The 17205-nt window shown below is 35.6% G+C and overlaps 1 protein-coding gene across 2 annotated transcripts in view; it reads right to left on the bottom strand.

Moving 5' to 3' along the window:
• Positions 1–17205, bottom strand: part of CUL2 (cullin 2) — a 51924-nt gene that overhangs the window by 11049 nt on the left and 23670 nt on the right. For both annotated transcript variants that reach the window (XM_082480101.1, XM_082480100.1), the window contains exons 6-16: positions 16542–16624; positions 9747–9843; positions 9542–9652; positions 8201–8363; positions 6893–7017; positions 5173–5280; positions 2881–2940; positions 2364–2492; positions 2173–2259; positions 1503–1655; positions 1045–1122 (exon numbers count right to left, since the gene is read on the bottom strand). In XM_082480101.1, coding sequence (XP_082336227.1) covers positions 1045–1122; positions 1503–1655; positions 2173–2259; positions 2364–2492; positions 2881–2940; positions 5173–5280; positions 6893–7017; positions 8201–8363; positions 9542–9652; positions 9747–9843; positions 16542–16624 — 1194 coding nt within the window. The remainder of the gene's footprint in view (positions 1–1044; positions 1123–1502; positions 1656–2172; positions 2260–2363; positions 2493–2880; positions 2941–5172; positions 5281–6892; positions 7018–8200; positions 8364–9541; positions 9653–9746; positions 9844–16541; positions 16625–17205) is intronic.

Raw genomic sequence — 17205 nt, 5'->3', positions numbered from 1 at the left:
TAAACTGGCAAAACAGTGAAGTTAGGCAAGCAACCTAGGCTCTCAGCTACTTCCGATACGCAAGTCTGTAACAATTTTCCAACTGAGGCACAAGTGACAATGCTCCTATTTCAAGCCCACAAAGAAAAGCAAAATGTCAATCATCCACTTTATGTGGATTCCATAGTATGGGTCGAAAATTATTATATTGCTAAAACCAAGTGCCACTTAATGCAGCGTAAATAAAAGAAGAATAAATAGTTTTAATACTTAGAAGTAATACATGAAAAAGCTCCTTCACCAAAGAAACAGACATATGCCATTATAATTTACATCAGATAGCAATTTAAGGTATAAAAACTGCTTTAAAAGTCTGTTCTGTCCAATAACATGAATTTTTTATTGCCTAAAATGTACTTCACCATTAAATACACTTTAGCAAAGATCAGCACACATATTCTGTATTTTAACACAAACATTGTACAGGTAATATTTAGACCACAATAATATAATCAAAAGTAATAAAATATTCCACCTCTGTAAAGCAGAAATAATCACATAAAGAGAGACTATTTGGCCAAAGTAAAACCTTTACTGCTTTGAGAATTTGTAAAATTAGCTTTAAAGAAGTTTGCACAAAACTTGATTTTGAATGGCTCCTGTGAAATACAGGACAAGAAACCTATATCTGCGTTTTCATCTGCTATTAAATCTGTTCAGATTTAATATTAGAAACAAAACCTTCTTTTATCCAAATATTAGGAATTGGTTTTAAAGCTAGGAAACAGCCCAGTTCATTTGATTGTATTTATTAGTATCTCCCTCATCAATCACAAAGTGTAGAAGAGAGATGTGAAAAATAAAGAAAAGCTATGCAAATACATATATAAATTCAGTATGTCATTTGGGTGACCCTTCCAAATTTCATATGGACCAGAAACAGGATAGCCATGATTTACAAATGAAATGCAGTAGCTCAGGTTTTTCTTTGTTAGAGCGATGGTCTTTTATTTGGAGTTAATTTACATTTTCCACATGTTTACAAGAAGCCTCCTACTAACCTACCATCTGTACACTTTTTTCCAGTTCCTGAGGAATTGCAAATGTAGAAGAAGGAGCCTGAGTTAGAGGCCATGCACCAGCCTAAAGGTATTGAGAAAAATAAAAGCATTAACATTTTCATACAACATATACATTAAGAAAAATTAACACTAGTAAAGAGATCTATAGTGAATATTATGTTGTAAGACATTCAATTTACAACAGAATTTCTACTGCTCGTTATGCATGCCCCACAAAGGTATTAATTCAAGACAAGAACACAAGGCATTTTACATCACTATTGTTTAGTGTGCTAGTGGGTTAATTTTACAAACAAACATTAGGAAAATAAATTATTCCACAAATGATTACAAGGTGTTAGTTTCCACATGAGAAGTATTCATAGTTAGAAAAACTGTTCACTTATCGAAACATAAAAATTAAGTACAAATAACTCAGTAGTAATAAACATACATTAGTACCTGTAGAACATATATCTGAAAACTAATTCCCAAATCTATAATCGTGTCCTGGTTTTTGATAAAGTTGTTGAATTTATTGTTGAGATCAGCACTAACACTCATGTCTGTATACATTCGATGGAGCTTGCTGGTAAATTCATAACCACAGGCTTGCTGTGAAGAAATAGTGTAACAGGTTTCACAGTGAACTCAGTACTTATTATATAAATTATGCACATTCACTACTAAAATATGAAAAACTAGTCAGCAAAAATGTTTTTATAATATTTACAGAGAACACTAGTTGCAATAGAAAACAAACATAACAGAAAATGATCATATTTATCTTAGTTTCACTTTCTGTACATTGATTTATATGAACAATGTTGTTTTATAAAATTGAAAGACAGAGCTAGTTTATGAAAATCCTCAGTACTTTTAGAATGTAAATATGAATTGTTTTAACACACTTAATAAAACTACCCAAAAAACTCATAAAAAAAATCTCAAATGCTTAGGTAATATTTGGCCATATATCTTTGACAGACTACCTAGACACTGGTCTTTCATTTCAGCTACTGGAAACAGGATCTACTGATTGCTAAGTTAACTCTGGCACCCTCTGCTGCTCCCCCTCAACATTACATACTCCTATGTTAGCTTAGTCCGCCTTAGAAGAATATTACATTACCTTTAGTTTATTAATCATGGCTTCTTCAGAATCCATAGACATAGACAAACCATGAATTAATCTTTTTGCCAACATTCTGGCATAGAACTGCATGAAAAAAATCACATATGAGGTTTTTTAAAAGCATAACCACATTATTCAAGTATACTTCAAATGTAACTTTTTAACATTTATTGAATATCAAAAATTACCTTTTGGAATACATCTTTGTCATCAATGTATTTGAAAACAGTAATGAAACTTGTAAGTTTGTCTTCTACTTCATTTTCTGTCATTCCTTTTGCTGATTTCTTCAACAAGTTGTCACAGTACTTGGCCAGCTCAAGTTAAAAAAAGAAAAAACAAACCCAAACCTACTTGTCAAGCTTGAGAACAAATGTACGCCAAGGTATTCCAAACTTCTACGCAAAAGTTACAGCATGAAATAAGTCACAGTCTACAGTCGCATGTTCTATTACAAAGGATGTATTCATAGGTAAACAATACATACTACATCCACAGAAAAAACAAATTCTCTATCAAAAATTACAAGTGCACTAATTTTGCACACCCACAAAATGTGTGTGCAGGTTATTTATTACTACTGAAACACACACCTGATGCTGACTCAGTGTGAGAAATGGACATTCATGTGATGGACTCTATGCCAATTCATTTGACAGTTATAAAACCCTATTATTACTTTCTACAATAATACATGTCACTTACCAACTCAGGTGCTTTGCAGATCGACTTGGGCTCCCTATAGTTAACTACTGATGTCAAAGCCTACATAGGAACATAGAACAACGAGAAAAAAATGTAAATGACTTTAAACTTTTTCTTTCTGAATTTTAAAGAAATCAAAAAATGTTCAGGGCAAAGACCATCCAAGACCCTATAAAACTGGACTACATGAAAGGGGACTGAAAACAAAACAACAGATAAAAGGGTTTGAATTACTCCTCTGTGAGAATTTGTGGGTTGAACATTTTTAAGTTGAGATTTAAGTAAAAGTGGAAAGACTAGAGGAACAGAAGTTAATTGCCAAAAACACGAGAACAAACTAAGTTCTCGTCAGAAACTTAAATGTAATATATGAGGATTTGGGTATACAGCAATATGTATGGTCCAAAAGTATGGACGGAAAGAAACTGAGGAATAACTGCAGATAAAGCAGATCAACAGCAACACATGAACAGCAGCTTACATCAACAGCACATATCTTGAGCCGCCAAACATACATGCTGTGCTCACAAGTAAGCAAGGAAAGATCTTTTGGCTATTGTTTTTTTTTGATAGACTAAAGGGGAGAAAAATATTGTTGAAAGTGGAAATTCAAAGCAATCCAGTACAAAAAATATGGTAGCTGAAGAAAACATGAATATGATGAAAAACAAAAGGAAGGAGATAATGGCAGTTTAGAATTGGAAATTGTAAACAAAGATACCAGAATCATCAAGATTAGCTTCTAAACTACATATCACATTTAAATTAACATTTTAAACTAACACTGAAGCAAAAATATTGCATTACCACAGTTCCTAGGAATTAGTTTCTTCTATGGAAGGAAAATGTTATTATTATTTTAATAAAGAAGAACTAACAAGCAACTCTTTTTGTGCAATGCCTCGACATTCCAAGATCTGATACAGGTCCCTAGAAGACCTGTGAAAGAGGAATGCATGACTTGACAAGAAATAGGAAACTCTTTGAGGGTTAGACCACTCTTTTGCAATAATACTGGAGGCAACAATAGCAGTTTTGATATCCACCATGAAAAACTGACAGCAGATTAAGATTTTAAATATTTATTGTAATAAAGATCACTGAAGTGAAGAATTAATGTATTTAAGGAGAAAGTACATTGCCTATGTGCCAGCAAACATAGTTGTCAATCTCATATTACTCCACCTCCTGGTACATGACATTAACTGCAATTGAGACAGAAATGCATTCGGGTACTGAAATAAGCATTTGTTTTAAAATACTAAATAATTATTTTCTCAATATCACAAATACAAATGGATAAATACTATTGATATTATAACTGGTATCTTCATCACTATGTCTTTCCAGATTAACCTTGGCTGAAAACTATCAAAGTTTAGACTATGACCCTAACTACAAACTGCAGTTACCGTAAACACCACCAAAGAGCAATGAAACATACACACACATCCTGTGACAGGAAATTATAGATAGGAAAGTAGTATGTGCACTCTTGAGGAAAAAGATACAAGGATATATGGGAAAGAGTGGGAAATTAACAAATGACTTAGATAAAACATACTTCTTTTTTGAGGAGGAACCACTCAATCTCTGCATGTTTTGCAGAATTTAATAACAACAACAACAATAATAAAGTTAGCTATAATTTTATTATTATTATAATTGTTATTACTAAAATTTATAACAATTAGAACTTATCCTAAGTACTTTCATGGCTACGAACTTCAAATAAAGGAGCAGCAAGCCTCTTTCCCTAAATGGGCTCATTTAACTTCAAGTGCAGCTGTCTCCTGGAAAAAGTTATCTATTGTGACAGGGATTGAAGTAACGTTAAGTTTCCAGATATTCTTTGTAGTTAACTTGAAAATTCTAAACAAAGCTTCTATGTAAGTAATACTATCACATTCAGAGTTTAAATATTATGGCAGCAAGCAAATTCATGTTCAAATGCATGTAAGAGTTACCAAACTTCCTAAACCCCACAATTTGTCTCTATTATCTGCACTTAAATTTACATTGAAAGGAACAGCTCCATTTTTGTGTTTTGAATTCTGATTAAAAGAAAGGTCTTTCTTTCAGAAAACATTTAAGTATTAAAGTGGTTTCTTTTGTACATATATGTTCCTGTAACACTGGATTGTCTTTTGTTCCATTACACTTATAAACTAGAAAAACTGCCTAACAACTCTATCTTTGAACATGGGTTGATGCCCTGAAGAATTCTGGTAAGCCTGAAACAGGGTCCCACATTTTGTTTTCCAATGCTTTTTTTACTTAAGTAAAAGTTACCTTGTCAAGGGCACTCATAAAGTGTTGATCGCCATTCAAAACAGTGTTGATCAGCTGAACAAATTTACTATGTACTTCCAAAACTGACTCCACAAACTGAGTTGGCATCTAAAAAAAGGTACATAAAACAGAAAGCAAGTTAATGAGAAAAGTAGTATTATCTACACACAAGCATACCTACATTAGTTGTACATTTTTTCCTAATTATTCTTTATGATAAAAGTCAAAATCATAGTGATTTAGTCTTTGAGAGGATTGATTCTGCATTGGTGTACTCTTACGCTACTGTGATTGAGCATGTTTTGGAAATAAAAAGTCTATGGCTACATTTACAGTCCTGCTATCAAACATAGATTTGTGTCTATAGTGCTCTCATGCTGTGTAATCTTTTCCATCATATCCTAAAATCCTTTAGTAGCCCTTTCAAAAATCATTAATGCTAACATGCCACTACAGCAATCAAGCCAAAAAGCTACTGAAAAATAAACTGCTGCTTCTCCTATACGCTGCCTTCAGAGAGAAAATCTGCATCAACCCTTTGAATTTTCCTATGTAGGACAGTTACCGATCAAATTTGATGCACCACATTTTAGTGTAATGTTTAGTATGGAAATGACTAACATGAATTAGAGGAGTCCCTACACAGACAAGCCGGCAGGCAGCAACACAAGAGTGTGCAATGCACTGGCTGCACCACATGATTCCCCAAGTGCATTCTCAGGTCACATATTAAAAATGTTTTGATGACAAAGTACTTAGTCCACACAGTGGAGCAAGTATTTCACATTTTAAGTTTATCTACATAAGGCTGTGAATTGTCATCACCCTCGTGGCTCTGCATTCATTTCCCTGTGTAGACACTATTAGTTTGAAAGATTAAGCTCAATAAACTTACAAATAATTTGAAAACAAACTATACTACTAAAGACTGCAGTCCATTTTTAGTACACACACGGGAGTTCTGGAAGAGTAAGCGCTCCTGTGCAGTCAATAAAAGAGTGAATTTACAGCAGTTTGTATCTCTGTATTATTATAGACAGAAACACTGGATGGCTAAAGTCACCGTCCTAAAGAGAGCACAGATCTGGACAGCAAGATGTATACATATACAAATATATTGCTAAATGAAAGCTTGCTTGTTTGTTTGTTTCTGAACAGCAATGCTAGAGGAACAAAAATGGAATTGAATAATTTAAATACACATGAACTGAAAAAAGTTCACACCTTAGTAACATAATTAAGTTACTGTATTTTCAGAAATTACATGAAAATATGAGACTACAAAGCTATTAGTGAAAAACAGCACACTGAAATCAGGACAGGATGTCAAGTCTTTACAAACAACATATAATTAAACTAAATGGAATCATTTGTCCCTAACGTACCAGAACAGCAAATGCCACTAACTTAGAGAAATTCAGGGAAAAAAAATACATACATGGAACAAAAGGACCTACTTGCCATGACAGCATTAAACAAACAACAATGAGAAATACCTAGCTGTAGTTGTTTCTGGTTAGATCACAACAATCAACTCTCAGGATAGATTTGTGTTGCACAGCTAAGTGTGCTGATCAGAAGTTACAATTTATTCATAATGTTCCAAACCAATTTCATATAGACAAAATTAAAAAACCCCCACCATAATAGACTAAAAAGGTAAACATTTCATCAGGAATGGTAATCAAATAGGTAATCTCAGCTGCCTGAGGAAACTCACATTTTCCTGAGAAAGATTGCTGGTTGCTCTAAGGCCCTCATCATGGATATGGTTTTGTAGTTCCTGAATCATATGAGGTAAACCACTCGACACAGCACGAAGTAGAGTATACATATTTGCCATGTCTGTAACAGAGATACATTTTTATAGAATATGCTTAGAAACACTAAAAATCAACACTTAATGTAGTATAATTTCACTCAGAACTTTTCAAAGACTGAAACAAGACCAACTTTTGAGAAAAAGAAAAAATTAACATATACTGGATCACTGACAAAAGAAAAAAAAGGAAAGAGTAAGGCTAATATCAGTATTTACTGAGTACAGCCATTGCGACTACCTTACTCTTTCAATACTGCTTATTTAGGAGGGACCCCGAGAGGAGAGGTGGGTTAGTACAGAAAATTATTGTGACAGTTTATTTTAATCCTTGGCCTCCCTAAATCTCCCTTAGCAGCAGCTGACTAAAATCAGTTTAGATATTTTCTTGGCTTTTTGTTATCCTCCAGTGGTAGCTTGAATTTTTTCTCGGGCTAGAAAAGCTGTAAATAAGCAACTGCTATTTTTATGATTTTTTTTTTTTAAAAAAAAAAAAAAAAAAAAAAAAGGATCCAAGCTCTGACCAAACTTGCAAAACTCTCTGGAAACTGAACACTATTATTAGACACAATTTGAGTTTGACTGTGAAAAATAATTTGTTTCACATAATAGATACCATCTTCCATGCAAGAATAAGCATTCTTTCAAGGATAAGAGGCATGTAGTCATCCGGAAGCATAATTTTTTTTTAGTCAGGCAGGGAATATAACTATAAGACCATCTGCTTCTGTAAAAAGGACTTGGGAAGAGAGGTCACAAAAGATTCAGGACATTAGAAAGTGGCTACGAAACGAAGCCAAAATATTTTATAATCCTGACCTGTCAAATGATTATGAAGAAATCCGTAAAGACAGAGCCATTGGTTTACAAATGAAAACACAAGCATAAAATATGATCAGCTCTACAGGACACAGGACTTCAGTGTGTTTTTAAGTTGACTAAGACAAGGAAAGAGAAAGAGTATTGGCCAAAAGAAGGGTTGTTAACAGTAAAAAGAAGGTTTTGACTATATATTTGGAAGGATGAAAATGAATTACATGGTAAAAGAAAAATATCATTCAGGGTTTAATTGGGCTTTCTAGATAAGTAACATATATTAGTTGAAAATGCTTAGGCACATAGAAGGTCATTAAATAAAGATAGTAAATTGCAATGCTAAATGAATAAAACAAAAACCACTTCACATTTTCTGTGACCACTGACACTTACCACTTCTTTTCTCTTGTCTGATTATATTGTGACATTCTGCATGTAGAAACTGCAAGTGATCAGCTACCATTCTCTGCTGGCATTCATGAATCACTTTGCCATATGAGCTGGGATGCAAGTATTTCCGACACCGCATTTCTTCATCTTTTAATCTACCTAAAACCTACAGACAAGTTTTTAAACTGAGAGCTGATGAAATACTAACCACCAATATAAAACCTTGAATATACAATAGTATATGTATGCAGAATGTGAGACACAAATAAGTTAAAAAAAGTTAAAAAAGAACTTGTCTGGGATGCTGAAAAATTAAATTTGCTCCTTTGAATCAGGCTGTTGATGAATTAATATAATCTTTTACTCTGAGTACTGACTAGGCTCAGTCACTACTAGATATCTAATAGCACTCCACAGTTCCCAGAACTTCTTCCTTCCTCCAACTTTGTGACCAGTCTTCCCCAATTTCTCTTACCACACTTCTCATTCCTTCTTAAAAAGTTTTACCACAATACCTAATTATATGACTAGAAGAATCACTTTACTATTCCAAACCCATCTGCTTGTACATAAACATCTGCTCAAAAGGTATAGGTGTACATCTGAGCTATTAAGAAAAACTCTTTATAACTTCAGTGAAGGAAATAGGCATTATCATAAAAACAGTCATGAATACTGACATAAAAGTACTTATAGCCAGTGATTATGAGGGGAGCCTAGGGAGAGTACCGCAGCTGCAGACTAATGATAGACAAAATGAATTTGCATTTCTTTTGGTTTAATTGAAGTCTTGGCTTGTCCCTGAATTTCGCCTCGGGACAAGGTGACCATTAGCTTACATGCAACCATTAGCTTATGGTCCTTACAGTTAACAGCAATCTCACAGCCTTCTCAACTCTTCTATCTTGTTAGCGTGCACAGTATAGCACTGGGGACTGACTCCCAGTTTGTATTCATCTCTGCTTTCTCAAGCAAGGTATAAGAATTTCAAGCAATTTAACCACAGCCCGAGTTCGTACACCACAAAGCAAAACAAAAGAAAATCCACCTCAGTAATATTGCTAAAACTCTCATCTTATGTTACTACAAATAGAGGGAACACAAGGAAGCAATGCTGATCAACCCAATATGTGTTTCGGTTTTTGTCCTTTTTTGACAGTCCATCCATAGACAAAGTTTGTAGTTTATATTCAGATTAACCATGCCACCACAAAAACATAGTTTAAACTGCGTGAAAGCATACAATAAAGAACAACTACAGGAACTGTACAGGAAAACGTGTATCATCAGTAAATTGATAATATTAGATTTTACTTACTGCATGTGTAGAGAAGAATCTCTTACCTTCTCCATGTATTGTGAGCAATTTGACTCTTGCAATAAATTTGAAGCTTCTTGTTTATAATACTCCCCTGTTTCATTCAGAAAAGGACACTCAAAAATTTCCTGATAAAACTAAAAGGGAGATTTTTTTTTTTTAAAGGACAAACAATACAGATACTAGATTAACATTCAAAATTAAAAACACAGATCAGAAATGTATATGTACCTTTAGGGGGAATTTTTTCTTATACTGTTCAACATGAACAAAGGAGTTAATAACCCCATGGATTACTTTCTGGTTTGGGTCTTCTCCACAGCGATCACTGAAATAGGCAAAGCAAATATTCATGAGAATGTAGGTATCTAGTGTAACTCATCTGACAGTCAAATGAAATAATGTTGGATGAAAACATTTTCCAGTAAATTCCTCTGCTTAGATTGGCAAAATTGAAGAAGATTAATCTTAAAATAAAACTGCACTCTTCTTTCTCTCCTATACATTTAAATTGTTGAGATAGTAATTCATAAATTATTCAAAAGCATTCACAGGTCATGAAATTTCCAAGTGTTTGCTAAGGACGTAAGTATTCCAAATTACATACTCTAAGCAAGTACTTCAAAAGTTACAGCAAGTTCCATCTTGTATCTGTAGCCTTTATCAAACAGACTACCTTCACACTCCTGCCCTGCCAAAAAAAGAGGCATGCTATTTTCTTTTCTGAATATCTACTATTCAGCATGTAGATGTTAAGTGGAACAAATAATATACTTTGCACGTCATCACAATTTTTAATCATACATTGGAAAAGGAAAATCTCATGTTTTCCCATCAAGTTCTTAGCTTCAAATGAGCAAGTTCAAGTGAAGAAAATCTTTAGTCCCATTCCATTGAAAACAATAATTAAAACAAGTGCTTTGCATGCTAAAGACATTAGTGTTCACTCCTCTGCAAAAATTGGAAATAACAGACCCACACTCAGAGCAGCAGAGACTTTCTTAAAACATAAACTGTTCTAAAAAAGACCACCTTTCATGTACAATTTACAAAGAAGTAAAAAACATTTCTTAACTCCTAAGGTGTTAAATAGGACTAAAATATGATTCATAAAAGTATATTTACACTTAAGCATCAACAGTTGTAATTTCAAAGGATTTCCTTTTTTAAATACATATGTACACATATATACATGTATATAGAATAAGAACTTTTACTTTACCCAGACTGCACTGAAAATATAAAATGAATTCTCTGATAGAAACTTATGTTGGTATAGGAGAGTCATTTACATGAGTGATTTTAAAAAAATTAAAAGGGGAAAAAAAAAAAAAAAAAAAAAAGGTAAAGCCAGCAAAAATACTTCAAACCCAAACATTACCATATATCAAGCTAGGCTAGGGTAGAATGGGGGAAAAATAATTTTGCTAATTTCATTAATTTTGGTTTGGAATTGATAAAAACTCCAGAGGATGCCCATAAGCTAGGGAGGTTTACCAGGACAGCCACACCAACAGTTGTCATATTACATACATCAAACCATATTCTTATGTTCACACACTTAATTATGTGTATTGCTTTTAAAGACTCCGGTGTCCTAAGGTCTGAACACTTAAACTCATGATGGGTGGAAAGAACTAGCTCTCTAACAGATCACAAGCAGTTACTCTTATGGTTTACGCAGCTTGATCACCCGTTACAAATGAGCTGACCTAATGGGTGACTGCTCCAGCAGGGATGGTCTGATTTTTTTTTCCTGTGCCGAATAGCAAGGTTTCCTCTGGTTCTGGTAGCTGAACCAACGGAATAAATCTGAGTTTGGGTACATGTAATCACACCCTGGATTCTTGCCAACATCCCTCCGCTGGGTCTGGTTATATGTTGGCAGTGGCAGCAACATGTCACAGAAGGGAAGAAGGGTTACAACAGACCAGGGCCTGGAGCCAGCTCCATCCTGGAGGGGCCCAGGACCACGGTAAGCTGCAGGATACGTGCAGCATGTGAACACAGCACCATGTCAGGGTGTGCAGGAAGATACGTAACTAAAAGTTAAGCATATCATGAAGCAGGGCTCTGTCAAGAGACAGTCCAGTCTGCCTCTAGCATGTGGGGCTCTGGACCTGGAAAGATACTTGTGACACAAACACAAGAAGCATTACTGTAGCAACAGATGAAGTCCCAGCTCCTCTCTGCTCTGTTCACACGCCACTTTGCAGACCTTAAGCCCACGCTGACGTGGAAAGAGAGGGGGCAGCAAAGGTCAGGCCCAGGGGATTCGAAGATCAATGTATCATTAGGAAAAGGCTGTAAAAGTACAGCAGGCAGATGCTCCATGGAAGAGCTGCAAGGAAGGAGATCGGCTTTTGAAGCAGAGGCCAGAGGGCATAAAGGTGATAGAGGAGAAGGAATGCAACATGGAACCAGCCTTGCCTGCTTTTGGGTAGCTGGTAGTACACAACAAAGAATTTAAATCCACTTCTGAATATGGAGGCAGTGAGGATGTGGTTGCCAATCAAATGACAAGTTTGGAACAACTGCCAGGATCATGTAACCATTTTTTTATTTCTTTTTTTTTAACAGAAGCCCACTCTCACCATTTTGGCCCCACACTTACAGAATTTTTAGTAGCTTAACATAGGTTTCCTCAATGGGTGAGTATTCATAGAACGGTTTGGGTTGGAATGGACCTTAAAGATCATCTAGTTCCAACCCCCTGCCATGAGCAGGGACACCTTCCACTAGACCAGGTTGCACAAAGCCCCATCCAACCTGGCCTTGAACACTTCCAGGGATGGGGCCTCCACAGCTTCCCTGGTCAACCTGCTCCTGTGCTCCAGGTCTCCTGGTGAGACCCTCACAGTGAAGAATTTCTTCCTTATGTCTAAATCTACCCTCTTCCAGTTTAAAGCCATTCCCCCTCATCCTATCACTACATGTCCTTGTAAAAAGTCCCTCTCTAGCTTTCTTGTAGGCTCCCTTTAGGTAGTGGAAGGCTGCTATAAGGAGTCTTCTCTTCTCCTGGTTGAACAACCCCAACTCTCACCATCTATCTTCACAGGACAGGTATTATAATATTTACAGCAAAATTGTCACAAAATTTAAAGACAGAACTGTGTCGTGAACTTCATCATGAACCTATGTGAAAAGCTACACTATTTCCAAGATAAATAGCATGCATCACAGAACTATCATTCTTTCCACTTTGGCAGCATCTTCAGGTTTTTATTTACACCAATGGCACTCCACTCCCAAGAATCCATAACGCAAATGGCTAGTTTCAACAAAATTTGAATAGAAGTTTCAGAAGTTACAGAAGTTTCAAGGAAGATCTTCTTAGAAGTTGCAGTAGTAAGAGTATCTGCCAAACTAAAATAAGAGAAACTGGTGACTCCACCAAGGTGGAAGTTTATTAAGTACATATTTTCCTTCTTGGCAGTAATCAGCAAGCAATATGGATGCATACAGCTACAGAGCAGCTGCTGCACAGTTTGAAGCTGGGATATCACAGGACATCTGGGGAGGGTAGAAGGGAATGATGATGCTTGGTGGGCAAACTGGACAAAAAAGTAAAGCATTAGAAACACAAGTTTCACTAATTCTGATGACGATGAGTTTCTTTTTTCAATAGAAATGAAGAAAACTACAAAAACAAGCTCAAAGACATTGTGCTGTTTTATATTAACTCCATCTTGTTCCTATCTTAAGACTAAAGCAAACAGTGGAAGTTTAACATGTATTGTACAGTGTACTACTATAGCCCCATAGAACATATTTAAAGTTTAAGGTACAATAATAAATACTGTATTAATTAAAAGAAGTATTCATCATTCAAAAGAAGTGCTCTGCTGTGTCAGACCAATGTTCTATCAGGACCAACTAACTACAGAATTCACGATGAACTAGAAGAGCTTGTCTTGAACACTTTTTGAAAAGTTATTACCTTCCAATAGCTTTTCTTTCAAACAAATGGTATAAATAACGTATCAGCTCAGACAGGAATAGGTTCAGTTAGTTAGAAAGCGTTAGTTATCTTTAGTAGAGAAGCCTCTCCTGGTTAGTCTGTACTAATCACACTGTCATTTGAGATAGCACCTGAATAATTTCCAAATTATCTCTGTTTAAGAATTTCATAGATGAATTTTCTCACAATTCGAGATCTCGTCGGCTTCCTGTTGTGTTGAAACAAAAATGCGTAAGTTGATATTCAGCTTGCCTTGTAGGAGGAGTGCTTGGGCTAGAGGGAGGGGGAAGAAAGTGTGTTATATTCAGAACTCTATATTAAGAGGCGTGTAGTCAGACAAGACAGGCTTAAGTGATTTAACAATTCTCTGCTGTTCAAGGGGGCTAATCCTGCTCCCTTTTGCTCAGTCACAGGGCTCCCTATCTCTCTTGCATTGCTTTGGCACTCATCTAATTCTTTGCTGAACTGACTCATCATGCCCATCTGGAGGAATATTAGCCAAGATGGTTTTCTGTCATATTAGCAGTTGAGTAGGTTCACTAAGGAACTAGATGAGCACCAAATTCAGCACAAGAAAGGTAGTAGAGCACAGTCTTGCTCCTTTTTGGCATCAGCAAACTCTTAGATCAGTTTAGCCATCTTGTTCAGCTGAACCACAAGTTACTACTTGTACTTCTTTATTTTTCATGTGCCAAAAAAGTTTATTGTTCATTTTACTGTATAGTGTATCACACAAGTTTATAGCTTCTAAAAATTAGATGTGCTCAAGATTTTAGTCAGAAGCCTTTTCAAAATTCCAGTTAAGTACCTTGATAAAGTGAAGTCTGAAAGCAAAATTTGTGGCTCTGCTCCCCCTACCTTTTTCAGTACAGTAGTAAACGTACTTTCATATGCATCTAGTTGCCTACAACATTGGTTATCAATTCCGCATATTGTTGTATACTACGCAAAATCTTCTGGTTGTAAGAAGCTCAACCATTCCACCTATTTAAATTTTAATTATTTTGTAAAACATTTTAGTAAATTGAACCATGCACACACTTTAGTACCACACTTGAAAAGACATCTGATCAAGAGGTTTCTAAGTATATACATGTATTAGTAATTTTATTAAATTTTTTAGGTAAACTTCTCATGCATATTCTTGCACCTCTGATAGATATAACTATTGATATCCATTTCTTCAAAGACGTTGTTTAATCCCTGAATTGCTGAACTAAATGCTAAAAGACATTTGACAGCCTTTTGCAGCAAAGTCTTTAAAATTGCCTCTTACAAACTGTATTGACTGCTGGAATCAGAGCAAAGAACAGCAACAAGCCTATAGCTACATGCAAAGGCCATCCTCAGAATACCCATAGCAAGCCTGACATTTCATGACACCAGGAAGAACAGCTGTAGTAAATTCTCTCCTCTCTTATACAGTTAATTACACGATAGGCAGATCACAAAGTGGCTAAAACAAACTTAATATGAATTATGAGATGTATATTTTGAGAAAACAGAGTTGAATTAACTTCTTTGAGATGACACAGAAAAAAACCTGAATAACAGAGGGGGAAAAAAAATACAGACCCAACCATTAGAGACAATGACTCAAGTTTTATTTAAAACTTTCCAAATGGTTTAATAACAAATAATGTCAACTTGTTACAGTCTCAGGATCTAACGCCCCACGGAGCCAGTGACAGTCTTGATCTAAATACCCTTGTGAGGTCTGCAGTCAGCCTCAAGGTATATATACATACCATTACTTTAAAGAGGCATCAGATGTCTGTTGAAAAAGGTTTTAACACAGATTTCCACTCCCACCCACCAGGGAAAATACAGATTGACTAAAATGAGTCTTCAATGTCACTGTGCTTAACGCAGCAAAGCAGAGTCTTCTTCACCATAAATTAGGGGATCTTCATTTAGTAAAACTAAATTTTTATAGCAAACATATGGATAAAGCAATATTAGCACTGGAAGCATGTTCAATAGGAAGCATGGTTCAATAACTGAAAGCAAATAAATACTTCCTAGCTTCAGAAATACCATCTGAGGGACATCATGTCAGTTACTTAGTCATCAAAAATGTAATTCAGGAAGGAAAAATACAATTATAATATTAAAATCAGTTTTTATTGCCTTATAAATACAGCTTTTTTTCTGACCAAGTGCATATCCAAGGAACCTCAATCCACCAGATTACCTCACTCTGAGTTTACCTACACTAGCCTGGTCACCCAAGTCAGGCATGCAATCACTTTAAAAAACCGCAGTCATTAGGCAACTCCAGAGCTCCCCTAAACAGCAGTAGAAGTGTAGAAACTGACGGAACTAACAACTACACACAAGGTCTGTAGTATATTTCAAAATTTCTGTTTATTCATAAATAAAGATATCCTTTAGGAGTTAAATAGCATAAAGATTTTAAACCAAAACTTAAAAAGCCCCAAGCCCTGTAACTACCAGGATATTTGTTTAAAAGTAACCATGGTATTCAGAATAAAATAATAAGTTCACTCAAAGTGCAAAAAAATAATTATTTCCATTTCATTCAAGTAAAGCACCAAGAATTTTAAGTGAAGTCATTCATCTGAACAACAGAAACCCAGAATCTTAAGTCTTCCTGGCAGATAAGCAAGAACTGTTCTGGGTCCCATACAAAGCAACATAGCTTTTCTGTCCTTGGCAAATCTTCGCATAAGTCCTGGTCCTTAACTTTACTGACAGCACAGAAGCCATAAGCAGTCAGTATCAGGTGGAGAAAAAGGCAAAAGGCATCCCATGGGACCTAGAGAATTATTCCAACTATTCCCCAGTCCCATTGATAAGAAGGGTTGCTGGAACAGAAATATCACTACCCTTAGGTTATAGTGAATTAACTGTTTTCTTTTCAGAGTCATTTTCTACACATGCAAACCATAAATATGTAGCTACAATGAGAAAAGCTAATAGAACATAGTCACCACCTGAGAAGCTACCTCATAAAAGAATTTGGTCAAAGTCCCCAGACTTTTCAAAGTAAAAAGTGCAATACTGCCACATTGTGTAAAAGCAAAAAATAATCAAGTACTCACTTTTTTATTTCTCGGAGGAGCATCCGAATAAGGATGGCCTGCAGTGGCTCAATCATTAATTTTCTCCACATATCAAGAGCTAGCTGTCAGGACACAACACAAGTTTACATCAATAAAAAATACAAAAAAAAAAAAACAACCACCCCAAAACAAAACCAAAGATAACAGAATTCCTCATTCGGGATTTTAAGAATCAAACTGCTAGATACCCTCTTCTTTCTCATTTTTAAATTATTTTGTTCCCCCCTATTTGTCAATATTTTATCATTTTTCTTCTACAACATCTGATGGCATTCGGATGAAGATCACACAGATCTGTATACTAGCCGTGTCAGACACAGAATTTCTAGAAAGGCAGTGTCTGAATGCGTGGTTCCCGGTCTGTATGCTTCCTACACATCTAATAGGACTGATTTATTCCATAAAATAGGAAGAAGTTTTTCACTTTGAGGGTGGTAAGTCACTGGAACAGGTTGCTCAGAGAGGTTGTTGAGGCCCCATCCCTGGAGGTGTTCAAGGCCAGGCTGGATGTGGCCTTGGGCAACCTGGTCTAGTGGGAGGTGTCCCTGCCTATGGCAGGGGGGTTGGAACTCGATGATCTTCAAGGTCCTTTCCAACCTAAGGAATCATAGAATCATAGAATGGTTTGGTTCCACTCTATCAA

Source organism: Vanellus vanellus, assembly GCF_965231255.1.
Source record: "Vanellus vanellus genome assembly, chromosome: 2".
Classification (NCBI taxonomy): Eukaryota; Metazoa; Chordata; class Aves; order Charadriiformes; family Charadriidae; genus Vanellus; species Vanellus vanellus.
This window is presented reverse-complemented; position numbering and strand designations above follow the sequence as displayed.